At 47.2% G+C, this 13,006-nt stretch overlaps 1 protein-coding gene across 2 annotated transcripts in view; it reads left to right on the top strand.

Annotated features, from left to right (window-relative positions):
* Nucleotides 1-2,915: 2,915 nt before the first annotated feature.
* LOC135821148 (uncharacterized) overlaps nucleotides 2,916-13,006 on the top strand; it is a 127,467-nt gene continuing 117,376 nt past the window's right edge. For both annotated transcript variants that reach the window (XM_065334212.1, XM_065334211.1), the window contains exon 1: nucleotides 2,916-3,280. In XM_065334212.1, coding sequence (XP_065190284.1) covers nucleotides 3,270-3,280 — 11 coding nt within the window. In that variant the 5' untranslated portion in view covers nucleotides 2,916-3,269. The remainder of the gene's footprint in view (nucleotides 3,281-13,006) is intronic.

Genomic DNA, 13,006 nt, shown 5'->3' with positions numbered 1-13,006 from the left:
TTACTAGTATAAGCAACATGATAATCATGACTGTACCTTTGACATCGTATGTACGAGTCGGACATCTACAACACTGTAATATAGTGTTTCATGACGGCAGTGCAGTTCAGGCACTGAGGCAGTGAAAACTGAAAGAGACAGCTGCGTAGATCACTTGCACTGCGTAGATCTACCGTCGCGCTATGCGCCTTCCGACCTACGTCGTCGTAATGATTATGTAGCGGTTGTAGGCCAGGCCAGGGTTTGGAAGGTCCACGTAGAGTCTAGGTGATCCGTGAGTACGTCCGGGGTCAAGGTCACGGATTTGACCTCTGGACCCGAACACGCCCAGACCAGCGATATCAGCCATATGCGCGATATGCGAGCGTGCATGTACATGTACATCGGCAGGGGCTGCAGGGTTTTCTTCGAGCTGTAAGAAATCAAATCAAGCCTGCTCTGTCCTTGCCTGTCATGATGGCTGAATCTTGCCCTTGCTTGCATGCAGCCCTCTGGCCTGTGGCCCTTGGCTTGGGCTGCATGCTCTCGCAAGATTCAGCCATCATGACCTGATACTGAGCGTGCTTACATACTTTATTGTATTTGTATTTATGGATTCTCCACAGGCCTCAGCCTAAATTGAGGGAGTCTCCGTCAACAGCCTATCGGCATCACAACCTAACCTCGTAGAAATTCTTTCCGAAACAATGCATCCAGTTTTCTTTTGAGCAGTACCTGTTCCTGCTCCGCACTCCCCTGGTTTCTGATATCTCGAACGTGTACTTAAAACTATCTCGATCAGTTTTTCTAGGCATTGGTGGATAATGCTCGAAAAGGTGGCAGATTCTGCTCGAAATGCAGTGAAATTGGCAGAACCATACAAACCTTATGGCGGGCAATTCCTCGAATTCTGCTCCATTTCTTTATCCCCACGATAGGCGGTCAGCCTTTGGGTCATCCTAATAAAGTTCTATTGATTGATTGAATTTATTTGGATTCGCGAGACCAAACGAGCAGGAGTGCTCAATAACAGGGTAGCGAATGGTTGAGTTGTGCAACTGTATGCGACAATGTAGTGTGTGCGTGGGGTGGTGGTGGTGGGGGCTGCGGAGGCCCAGTACAATGCAAGGCCGGGGATAGGAGGAGAGAAGGCCAGTGGAGAGTCAAACTCAAAAGAGGGAGGAGAGAATAGCTGAAGTACACGGTTACTGTGCGAATTCAAATAAACCAAACAAACAGCAAAACGAGTACACAAACTCACGAGAATAGAGACAGGAGCACAGAAATGAATGGGAGACCGTCTACGAAGTGGTGGTACCACCATCGGTGCACGCACGGTACATTATCACTTTTCCGTCACATCATCACATCATAAAAAAACGTGTCTACACTGTTTATCAGACAGCAGCTCTCCGCGGTCAAAACATACCTACCGGTACTTGTTGTTGTTGTTGTTGAATTTTATTTAAAGTCGCAACACAAACAGGCGATGGCGCCTTCTTTTCTACATGCGAGCGACATGACAAATTTAATAATAATAATAATAGTAATGGGGAGAGGAGGAGAAAAAATCACAAGTGAAAGAAGTCACCGAAGGTAACTGAATAGGTTACAGATAGATCTGCGGGAAAAAGAACCCTTTTGAAAACCGAAAACGTAACTGACCGAAGGATTGACCATTGGTGACCAGATAAAAAAAGTGACCTATTTTGAATACTCGGACGCTTTCGAGAGAGCACAGAAATGGGCGTGACAAGGTTCACAGCGCATCATGGCCGGTGTCTTGTTCCAGAGATTGGCACCAATGAACTGGATCGTACCTCGACCAGAAGGACCGGGCCAGAAGGGTACCTGCAATAAGTTTTGGTCAGCTCCACGGGTGCGATCACTCTGTGTTCTGGCGTAGTAATTCCGAAACAGGACACTTGAACGGCCAATGTCGACCATGAATGCAGCGGCGAACGAATGTTAGGATTTTCGCGCCCCGCAGTGGAAGTCCACGGCGGAAAGCCAAAGAAGGGACGGATTTTTTTTACTAGAGCCACGAAAACCCGTCATGTGTGAGCCATGAATAAGGGGAGTGGTGGCGTGGACTGGGATTGCAGCTTTCGTCATTCGAGTGAGGACGTCCATGTTTCTGGCCATCAGAGACGGATTGATTGATTGATTGATTTTATTTGGATTCGCGAGACCAAATGAGCAGGAGTGCTCAATAACAGGGTAGCGAATGGTTGAGTTGTGCTATGTGACAATGTAGTGTGTGCGTGGAGGGGGGGGGGGGGAGCTGCGGAGGCCCAATACAATGTAAGGGGATGGGAGGAGAGAAGGCCAGCGGAGAGTCAAATTCAGAAGAGGGAGGAGAGAATAGCTGAAGTACACGGTTACTGAGCGAATTCAAATAAACCAAACAAACAGCAAAACAAGTACACAGCTCACGAGAATAAAGAGGACTGGAGCACAGAATTGAACTGCTGATGTACACAGCTGACGAGAATAAAGACAGGAGCACAGAAATGAACGGGAGGCAGTCTACGAAGTGGTGGTACCATGGGTGCATGCACCACGGTACATTACCATATTATCGGCGCGGCTTTGCAAAGTTCGTCGACGGATAGATTGCTTCTTGAAGTAACTTTAGTTCTTCTCTCAGAGACATGTCCCGAAAGCCCATCTCAGCACCCTGGTTATAACACAGCCACTGCATGCTGTCTGCGACTCAAAAAATAAAAATAAATCTCACGTCTGCTACATGTACAGCTAGCTGTCTGCTGCAGCGCGAGCTCGAGCGCGCCCCGGGCTGATCGCGCCGCGCGTACATCTACCCACCATACATGGCTTAGTGGCTATCCATGTACAAACTCAGTGCAGAGCTAGAGGTAGATCTGCACAGACAAACTGAGACAGTAATCAGGGTACAGTAGTGTTTTTCAGCGGAGAAGAAGTAAATCAGGCATTGATCTCCTTTTTCAGAGTCACTGTTTTCGGGCCACTTCTGGAAAGCTGTTAGCTGGCTCGACAATCAGTTACGTGCCTCAAGGTAGCCAGGCAGGATTTGCTTCAAAGTCGCTTAGTTTATGCCTTCCCTCTGGTCATTTGCCAAACCCTTGTTTGTTACCCCGTGGCGCTGTCCGATTTTCGCTCCGGTTGCCCCGTCGGTGTGCATATACTCTGGAAAGCCTTAGGGGATGATCCGAGAGAATTTTTAGGTGAGGCTGAGCGGGCCCTTCCGTGTGGACGTGAAGGGAAATACCTATTCGACACTCCAGCTCTTGGCTGCTACTGGACCAGTCATGACCAGAAGGTATGTTATTTACGGTGTTAAAATTTCCCGGCTAAAGTGCGTTGCCGTCCGTGCTTTTGGATCGGAAGGTTGGGGAAATGGGAGGGCTGAAAGGAGCGGGGTGGGTTGTGGAGCACGACGCGTATAGTGTGTACGCTGGTGAGCCTTGCCCGTCGAAACCTGGCTAGCCCACGCATCCTCCCGAGGATGACCTTCGTTCGCCTGTATTCGTTCAATACCCTTGATAACACTGCGCGAACAAGTGAAAGTTTGAAGCGAGGAGGAAGCCTTGAGGATAGATCTGCACGTCGGGTTGCCCATTTGCCGGCGCAAACGAAAACAACATCCTCCGCAGCCTTTAGTCCAGTGCGGGTGCTGTACAAGGGCACCTGTTCTTTCGTATCTTTATCGTAAGAATCTAAAGAAATTATCAAAATGAATATACGCAAGAGGTACACAAAAGGAAGTAAATAGGGCTGTTTTTTTGTTGTAACTCAGAGTTTCATGGCAAAAACCAATCATCAGACAACATAAGGAGATTAGAAAAAACGCAGGTATATGAAAGCAAGCAGAGGAGATCGAATAATGCAGTGCAGACAATATGATAATCAACACAGAACCGATCGCTGTAAAGACTCCCCACTGTACAAGTCCCTAGAATACTACAATGCCCTCCCTGCTAGCATTCGTGACGTCTCCTCCCGACCTGCTTTCAAACAAGAAATCTGTTCACTGCTGATTAACTCAACCTGCTCCTGCAGCGCTCACCCTCTCCCATACTTGTAAAATTCAAAGTGATGTAAATCACTTTCCAACTGCATAACCCACAGCCCCACCCACAGCATCTCACCTTCTCATAAACTTATCTCTTATTGGCGATGGTGCCATCGTGAGAATAAAGAATTAAAAAAAAACACCTCCCAGAGGCAGTACGCTCTGACATGCCAGAATCAACATCTCAAGGTGCTGGGTGCCTATGGTGCGTTTTTTCTAATCTCCTTATGTTGTCTGAAAATTGGTTTTTGCCATGAAACTCTGAGTTACAACAAAAACAGCCCTATTTACTTCCTTTCATGTACCTCTTGCGTACTACGCTCTGCCCGTTACGGGCATTTGAGCACTATTGCAGGTTAAGGCACACAGCCTCTGTCAAAATGAATTATATCCAGAATCATACATGGAGACAATAATGTAAATATAGGTATGACAAGGATATGCGGCGCATTCATCAATATTGTACACACGTCAAAGCAAGGTTGGTGGGTAGAAGTAATGATGTTGTGTGAAATGCTCCTACAGACATGACAGGCGCATGTGTTGTCAGCGTGGTCCAGTCACAACACCAGCAGATGAGACGTATTCATCCATTTCCCGCCATTAGGTTTTGCGGGGCAAGTCCACTATAACCGTACACACCTTGATACCAGCTCTGCATAAAAGGTCATGAACTTTGTGAGGTCATACACATAAATGTACTATAACGGGTTGTACCTGCCAAGTATGGGGTAACTTGCCCCGCAAAAAGGTGACGGCCATCTTAGGGGCCTATTATATGTGCAACTCCAGCCCGGGCTGGAGCGAGCGGGCCAGCCCGCCAAGGGTGTTTACATGTGCAAGGCCGAGCTGGTCGCCCGCCCGCAGTGAGTTTATATGCACTGAGCACACGCCAGCCCGTTGTGAGTATGCAGCAAACACACTACGACTGTAGTGTGCTGCCCCGGGCTGAAACGCAGGGCTGCAAGCCATACTCAGGTTATAAACCTAACAACTTTTTTTCTCACACATTGTATTCTTCTGCTGATTTATTTTCATGCTGTGGCACATGTTTGGTGTGTTGTATCACCTCGTTTCTTTTCCCTGTTTTTCACATTTTTAGCTGTCCATATCAAAGTATTTTGCAAGTAGTTCCCCTTCCGTTTTAATGTAAATCCTGCATGTCGACAAATACACAGTGCTCACTGCACGTCCTTCTTGTTGCTATACAAAAAGCTTCATAGATTTTCAAGACAATATCGGGAATCCTCTTTATAACTTCCCTCAAAAGGTAAAAGTACCTATTTTGTAGTATCAACGCAGTGTCGACACCATAATAATACAACTCTGGCCCGGGCTGGTCTGTTTATATGTGCTTTTTCTGGCCCGCCTAGCCGGGATCCCGGGTGCCTCGAGGCGGGATCCCGCCTCGCCGGGCCAGCCCGCTTGCCATGTAAACGCACCACAGGTTTTGTGTGGATTTGTGGACAACCCCGAGATCCCGTTGCAGGCGGGCTGGCCCGCCTGTCGACCAGCCCGGGCTGGAGCTGCACATATAATCACCCCCTTAGATGCATTCCTCCCATTGCCGTCATGCGTACTACATAGTCACAATGGGCAAAACTGCAGCTATGAGGTTGCCAGTCATGTGAGTGGTCATGCCGTAACATGGTCACCACACTACACAGGCGCGTAGCCAGAGTGGACACTTTGCAGTCAGGTATCCATACGTGGTTGGCCAGGACATGTCGACATGCACTGTACTACTACCATTTCATGCATATAATAAGTCTACAGGCACTGACTTCACGAGTGGAGTCGACGGCTAGTCGACTGTTGACTGACGAAGAGTTCGCAGGATCTACATGTAGGACATCTACTGATCTACTCTAGCATTGGGTAGGACATCTACCGTATTTTTCCGGTTGTAAGTCGACCTTATACGACTTAAAATAGACGGTGAAAGGGTGGGGGTGGACTTACAACCGGGATTCGACTTATAAACGGGAACTATCAGTATCTTACAAAAAATGACCTGCCCTGCATGCACGAGTGCACCATGTGTACACATTGTTGCCAGTTTATTGGCATTTGTTATGGATTGGGACGTTATACCCTCCAATAAGGAATGTTCACATGACTTGTTGATGTGTTAGTAGCAGGGAATGGTTAGTAGTGCTTCGTTGGGTGAACACTTTAAAGGGGAAGTCCGGTGAAAAATTTAATTTTCAGGGTCGGTAGAGTTTCGGGCGCTGAGTCGAATGGTGTTGGTCCCACATGTCTCCGACAAAGCGTTCTCGAGATATTTCCGTTTGAAAAACTGAGTTTCGGGGGGCTGCGCCATGACGTCATGCGGCCGCGCCACACCCTCCGCAACGTCATAGCGTGCAGCTAGGTCAAAAGGAGTGTGAGTGTCAGTGCTATTTCAAATGATTTGGCGACTATAATGTAGGTGGTGCAAGCGACCCCGAAGACCTAACTCCTTGTGAGAGTGAGGATGCAGCCATGGCTGACCTTCATGAGTTTGGTCTGGGGCTGAGAACCTGGGTATTCAGCTGAAGAAATGGCCGCGCGGGCCGGTCAAGAGTGAACGCTACTGAGTTTCCGACTGATGAAGAAGCAGCAGCTATTGCAGACGAGGCTGATATAATTATCAGATCGCTGGAGAGCAGGGTCGCCAAAATGGAGAAGAGTGATGGGAGTGCTCTAAATGTTGTTCCATACCGATTCGCTTAGACTCCAGTAGCCTGCCACATGGTGATGTTTTGGTGCGAACTTGGCATATTTCGGACTACTCAATTGGAGAACAGTGCAGGCTCTTTGAACCACGGGCACGACTCTTCGCTCGCAACGCTATGGAATCTGAAAGTTCTAGGTCCGGGAGCTGTTCGCTGTTTTGTCACTTGTCACGGTTGTGCACTCATCACTGTAGCATAAAATAATGAGGCCGGACTGGAGCGGAAAACTAATTTTTTTTTTCTCAAAGCACAACCACCGGCACCGGCAAGGAGAAACGCAGGTTCTCTGACTGCATGACTGTACACTGACATGATACGAGTGTAGTGCATGACAAGTCCGTGTGTTGACTAGTTTTCTGAGTCTTGTGTCTCGAGTCTTGTTGTAGCTAGCCCGGGCCAGCACGGCAGTGCGGGAGTTCCGTGTGTGATGAGTTTGTTGACTGCACTACAGCTAGCATGCACGCAGCGCATTGCTAGCCTAGGCTAGAGCCGTAGAGCACTGACGGAAAAAGTCCAACTCGGAAACGGCTAAAATACGGTATAACCTCGAGGTTTACCGAGCTGCAAATCACAGGGTACGTAGTGTTTGTAACACTGAATCGAATGGTCTTGGTCCGAAGAAGCTGTGACGAACGGTTCCCCAATCGAATGCGCTCCGAATATGGCCATTTTGTACACGACTAGATGGTGTGGCTACCTGGCTGCACGCTGTGACGTCATCACCTGGATCTGGGTGATGCGCGCTTAAATTCGCACATGTTCGATTGGGCGTATCTGACGAACCATAGGCCGCAGCCTCCTCGGACAAAGACCATTCGACTCAGCGACCCGAACTCTACGGACTGTGAAATTTAAATTTTTCACCGGACTTCCCCTTTAAAATTCAGAATTGAGACCTCCGGATATGGGGGTCGACCTATAACCAGGGTCGACTTACAACCGGTAAAATACGGTAGTCCATGCATTTGTTAGGCTCGAGGATAGGCTTGTACTAGTACTTCTTTGAACCGCTGTTCGCATTCGCTGTGTGAACCGCACTGCAACAGTGCTGCGCAGCACCGGTGCAGTGCAAATTCACACCCATTTTTTGCACTAGCAAAACCTGAGTCGGAATCGAAGTCGGAAAGTCACAGAAGTTTTGTTTCGAACGCTTTCAGGTTGGGTCCTTTTTCCTTTTTATTCTTCGCCACCAATTTCCAAGTTCCGTCAGTGTGGCAGGTACATGTGTGAAGCGCTTTCACGAAACGAAAATTGGAGATTTGTTTTCAGCGACTTCTTCCAAGTGTCATGATAGCGGTTGTTCAGACACGTCAGGCGAAATTACTGGTCAGTCGGCGACACGCATTTTTCACAAGAAAATTGCGTTTCACCTGCTGGGAGAGTATGCGTGTACTCGAGTCTCATCCTGAGCACGTTTTTTTCTTCTTTTTTTCAGCTCCAGTATAGCTGTATTTTTCATTGCAAAGCCGTCCTCGATTGTTGTGTTCGTTGTTCAAACGAAGTGGACATTCAATCATGAAGGCAGAGGACATAGGAGCCTGCTTGGAGTTTCTCGTGGCATAGGACGGCCACACAGAGACACTTTGGGATTTTCTGAATACAAAATACCGTACGCACGATGCTGAGATCAATTTGTGCGATATCAAATTGTTTGTGATCTACCACATCGAGCAGAACGGGATCCAAACACAAGCTTACCGACGGTTAGGCTGCCGACCTGACTGGACAAATGATCTCTGGCTTCACCAGACGCCAGAAGTCGGACACCATGTCCTTTGCCGCGACGTCCGTCTCCAAAAAGAACTCCATCTTTTTCGTGAAAAGGCTTGAAATACTCAATATTCAACCGAGATTCGCGGTATCACCCTTTCTCAGATCGAATCATTTTTTGTTGTAGCAGTTGCAGGGCAGATCCCCGCCACTACTTCAACAGGCGATGGCTCCAAAGCATGCCTGGAACAAGCCTTATCGAGGTTGCAAGCCACCCCTCTCAGCAAAAATTCGAAGAAATTCGAAATTTCAATGGTGGAAGATATACTATGAAGAGAATTTCAAAAAGTATGTTTCGCGGAGCGATCGCTCAACCTACGTCATTCAAACTTGGTAGGATGGTTCAGACGTACATGCTAGGCATGGAACCACAGGCGATGATGCCATAGCTGACACACAGAGTAACACACACAGCAGATTCGTGTGCACAGATACTAAATTAGTGGACGTCGTCATCTTCTTCCCGCTGATCTCGAATGTACTATGACGTGCTATTTCGCCTGACGAGACTCTTCGAGCGCTGACGCTGTGTCAGTGCCCGATTCTGTCGACTCTGGCGGCGAATTCGCTTACTTACTAACTAAAATTGGGATGAAATGGGCTGCCAATTGAGCATTGGCGATGTCAAAGCAAAGCTGAAAGCTAAGCGACAATATTGCTAACGCAGACCAAGTAGGATTTTGATGCACTGCCTCCTTTGCAGTTCGAGCCATATCTTCTTCATCATCACAAATCGACAACTGAAGGACAATGTTAGGTAGCTGGAAAGTTTATTCTGTCCTGAGATTATTTGAATTTGTTTGGTAGACGTTCGAAGCAAAGCGCACATTTTAATAAGTCGGACCAAGTATATCAGGGAGTCGTAACATATTTTACGACTCTCTGATATACGTGCAGTAACAGCACTTAAATACATTTGGCTCTGGCACGGTTGCAAGAGTTGCGCCAGGGGCACTTATACCCGGCTGGTTTGAAATCCCAGAGCAGACTCAGCTGGGGATGTCGCTGGCTGGCCAGGAGTTGACGATACATGCTTGCTTGCAGCGTATGCGTGTGTTGAGATCAAGCGAAACAGATCACCATTACTCGCATACAAGTAGACGTATCTGCCAGCGCTAGTGCTAGTGCCAGTGCAGTAGCAGAATTTTGTGTTATAGCTGCGATCAACCTGGGCATATCCAGCGCAACTGCCCACAGTGGAAGAAGTCTGAAAAAATTCACTGTCACCACCAGGACTCGAACCAGGGACCCTCGCTTATGACCAGCGATACTCTACCACTAAGCTATGGTGTAGACGTCATCCCAGCAGCGACAGTTCAAATTTTCTTCAGACTTTGAAACTCATGCTTAATAATAATCCACATAGGCTGGTGGGACACTGCCCTCACTGTAACCAGCACACTTCACATGCAAACTACCATGCGGGGAGCCCCAATACATTTTAAATGTCCAAAGGGTTGAGGGAGTTGAAAACGGGAAAAGTCTGAAGAAAATTGTAATCTATGTGGAGACAATACTTTATCCCTTTCAGAGACAACGAGGAGATAACTCATCATGAAACAACCACCCTGAATGGAGAATGAGATAACTCGTAACACTCGCGGAGCATATAGAAACTGGCATAGACCAGTACATGTATACAAACTGCTATAACTTCGGTCTCACTACTTGAACATAATTATGACAGCTCATTGGAAAGCTATTGAACGTAGCATTCCAATGATGTATCATTCAATATAATTATTGTGAATTAATATACGCAAGCGCCGAAGCTCGAAGTCCGGGAAAAGGTTGAAGGTCAAAATTGAAGTGTATGACCATGACGCACTTCATACTAAACTACTTCACTTACAAAGTGTTTGAACGTGGGGATTTCTCCAGTGCACAGCCCCTACGTGACATTATACCAAAATAAGCGATTATTAAGCAGCCTGAATCTGCTGGTGTTGGACTCATTGCTGTACGTTGAGTATGAAGTACAAGCTGAAGGAAACTGTCTCTGAGTGTAGAACTGCACTGCAAAGGTGCGTTGGAGCGGCTTTCGAAGTGTTTGTTCTCCTTCGCTGACAGAGAACTGAACACGGCGGGCTGCACCAATGGCGGTTCCGCACGTACCTCTAACGAGCTGCCAGGCTCATGCTCTTCCAACACCGGTGTCAGTGGCGGGAAGGCAGACAGCGGTGGGGACCTCTCCGGCCGTATAGGAACTGGTTGTTTCCTAGGCCTCCCGTGTTTGGGCCTCTCAGATCGTGCGCCGGGTGGAAGAATGTGAAGTGGTGTGTGTTGTTTGCATTCAGGTGCTGAACAGTCTTACCAACATAACGACTAGCACAATGTCGGCACTCAAAGTTCTAGATAACATGACTGAGGTGGAGGGTTGGTAGGACGTCCTTCCACACCGTGAATGCACGCATTGTTGTGAAGACTGGCACAAAGTGTAATGCGTAATAAGTTCGACGGACTATAGACTTGACGTCATGACACACTTTGATCGATTCCTGCCCCTTCCATGGCAAACATAGATAGACGGGACAGCGAGATGGACCAATCAGCAGCGGTTTCGGTTTTGCTCCATGGACAGAAACTTGTGCAACAAGAATTCCGGATAGCCATTCTTCAGGAACACAGATCGAAGAAAATCAAGGTCGGCTTGCAATTTACTGGGCGAACAAATACGTTTCGCTCGGTCCACAAGTTTACGCACAAAGTTGACCCTGTTGAGACGAACAATATGCATCGAATGCAATGTGCTGACCAGTGAACGTAGGTTTGCGATACACAGAAGTCAGCACTTCGCAATCAGTCTCCTCTACAAGTACATCTAGAAATGAAAACTTACTAGACTGCTCGTGCTCACATGTAAACTAGAGGGCAGGATGTAGACTGTTTAGCAAATCGAGAAACAATTCACTCCGCTCAGCACTGTCAAAGTAAGTGAACGAATCATCAACAAACCGCACATAGAACGCCCGCCAAAGCGGCTCGTCAATCTTGCACTCACAATAACCAACGAATATATTGGCGAGGACGGGACCAAGAGGCGATCCCATCGCCACACCATCCACTTGTTTGTACATCACACCATTGAAGGAAAACGACACCAGTTTTAACTGACAACATCAAATGACGAAATGCCGCTGCTGATACCCATGGAGTGTCAGCATCATTGTTACGGTACAGTCAGACCTCGCTTATCCGGTCCTCGTTTATCCGGATCCCTCGCCATCCGGAAGAAAATAGTTGGTTACAAATGTACAGCATAATAATTATGCCATGCTTACAAACAGTATGTGTGTTCGATTATCCGGTTCCCTCGCCTATCCGGATATTTTTTGTGGAAAACGGATGTGTGCGGTTATGCGAGGTCTGACTGTACAATACATCCATACAGATGTCAATAGTCTCATCAATAGGAACATTTGTAAAGAGACTTACAATAGCAAAGGAACACATTTGTGCATTGAGAGGGAGTGGACTATCACGAAGCTTCGCAACAAAGTCGAAGCTATCCTTCATGGTTCGCTTGCAATACAGTCAGACGTCGCCTAACCGTACACGGCCGTTTTCCGCAAAAATATCCGGATAGGCGAGGGAACCGGATAACCGAACACCGTTTATGTTGGATGTATCACGTATGCTTTAAATACTGTAAATATACAAATTTTCGGCAGCTATTTAATTTCGGCTATATTCGGCACCGACCCAAAACGCCTAAATTAAAACGCCGATGAAATTTTTCACAGCATCTGTCGCACTATATATGCCCTCTACCCCACGCCGAAAATAAATCGCCGCCGAAATGTCAAAAATCGTGAACTGCCGAAATTTTGCAGCGCCGAAATTTTTGTATATTTACAGTATGTAACCAGCTACCGTAAAAGTCCGTAAATAAGTACCTGCCCGAAAGAAATACCCCCTTCATTCTTTTGGCTCTGTCTGTTAAAGTCAAGTCAAGCCCGATAAACATACTGCCCGAAATAAGTACCGGTACGGTGCGCACATGCAACACGTAGCATGTACATCGACATGAAAATGACTTCTCCACTACACGCAAGTCAGTTCCGAAAGTTAGTTCGTGCCCGAAAGTCAGTACCCGCCCGAAAGTTGGTACGGGTGTGGTCACTAAATTCGAAAGTAAATACGTACTTATTTACGGACTTTTACGGGTATTTTCTTCCGGATGGCGAGGGATCCGGATAAAAGAGGAGCGGATAAGCGAGGTCTGACTGTAGTAGTCTTGAACAGGCTATAAGTAGATACGAGTACACAGCCATTTCGAGATAGAGTATTGAGGGGAGGCGGTCATGGATACTATTGGTCTAACAGGGCATGCAAGTTTACGCTTTTAGGAAGGTCATAGAGTCTAGGACGAAGGGTACCAGTCGGTGTAATGCGATCGAATTCATGTTTTGATATTTGTTCTTCGTTCTTCAGTTTCCTAAGATTATGACTGTTACAAGATTCCTTTCTACTTTATCAGTTCAAT

Source organism: Sycon ciliatum, chromosome 7, assembly GCF_964019385.1.
Source record: "Sycon ciliatum chromosome 7, ocSycCili1.1, whole genome shotgun sequence".
In the NCBI taxonomy this organism is placed as follows: Eukaryota; Metazoa; Porifera; class Calcarea; order Leucosolenida; family Sycettidae; genus Sycon; species Sycon ciliatum.
The sequence above is the reverse complement of the archived record's forward strand: the minus strand, read 5'-3'. Positions and strand labels throughout refer to the sequence as shown.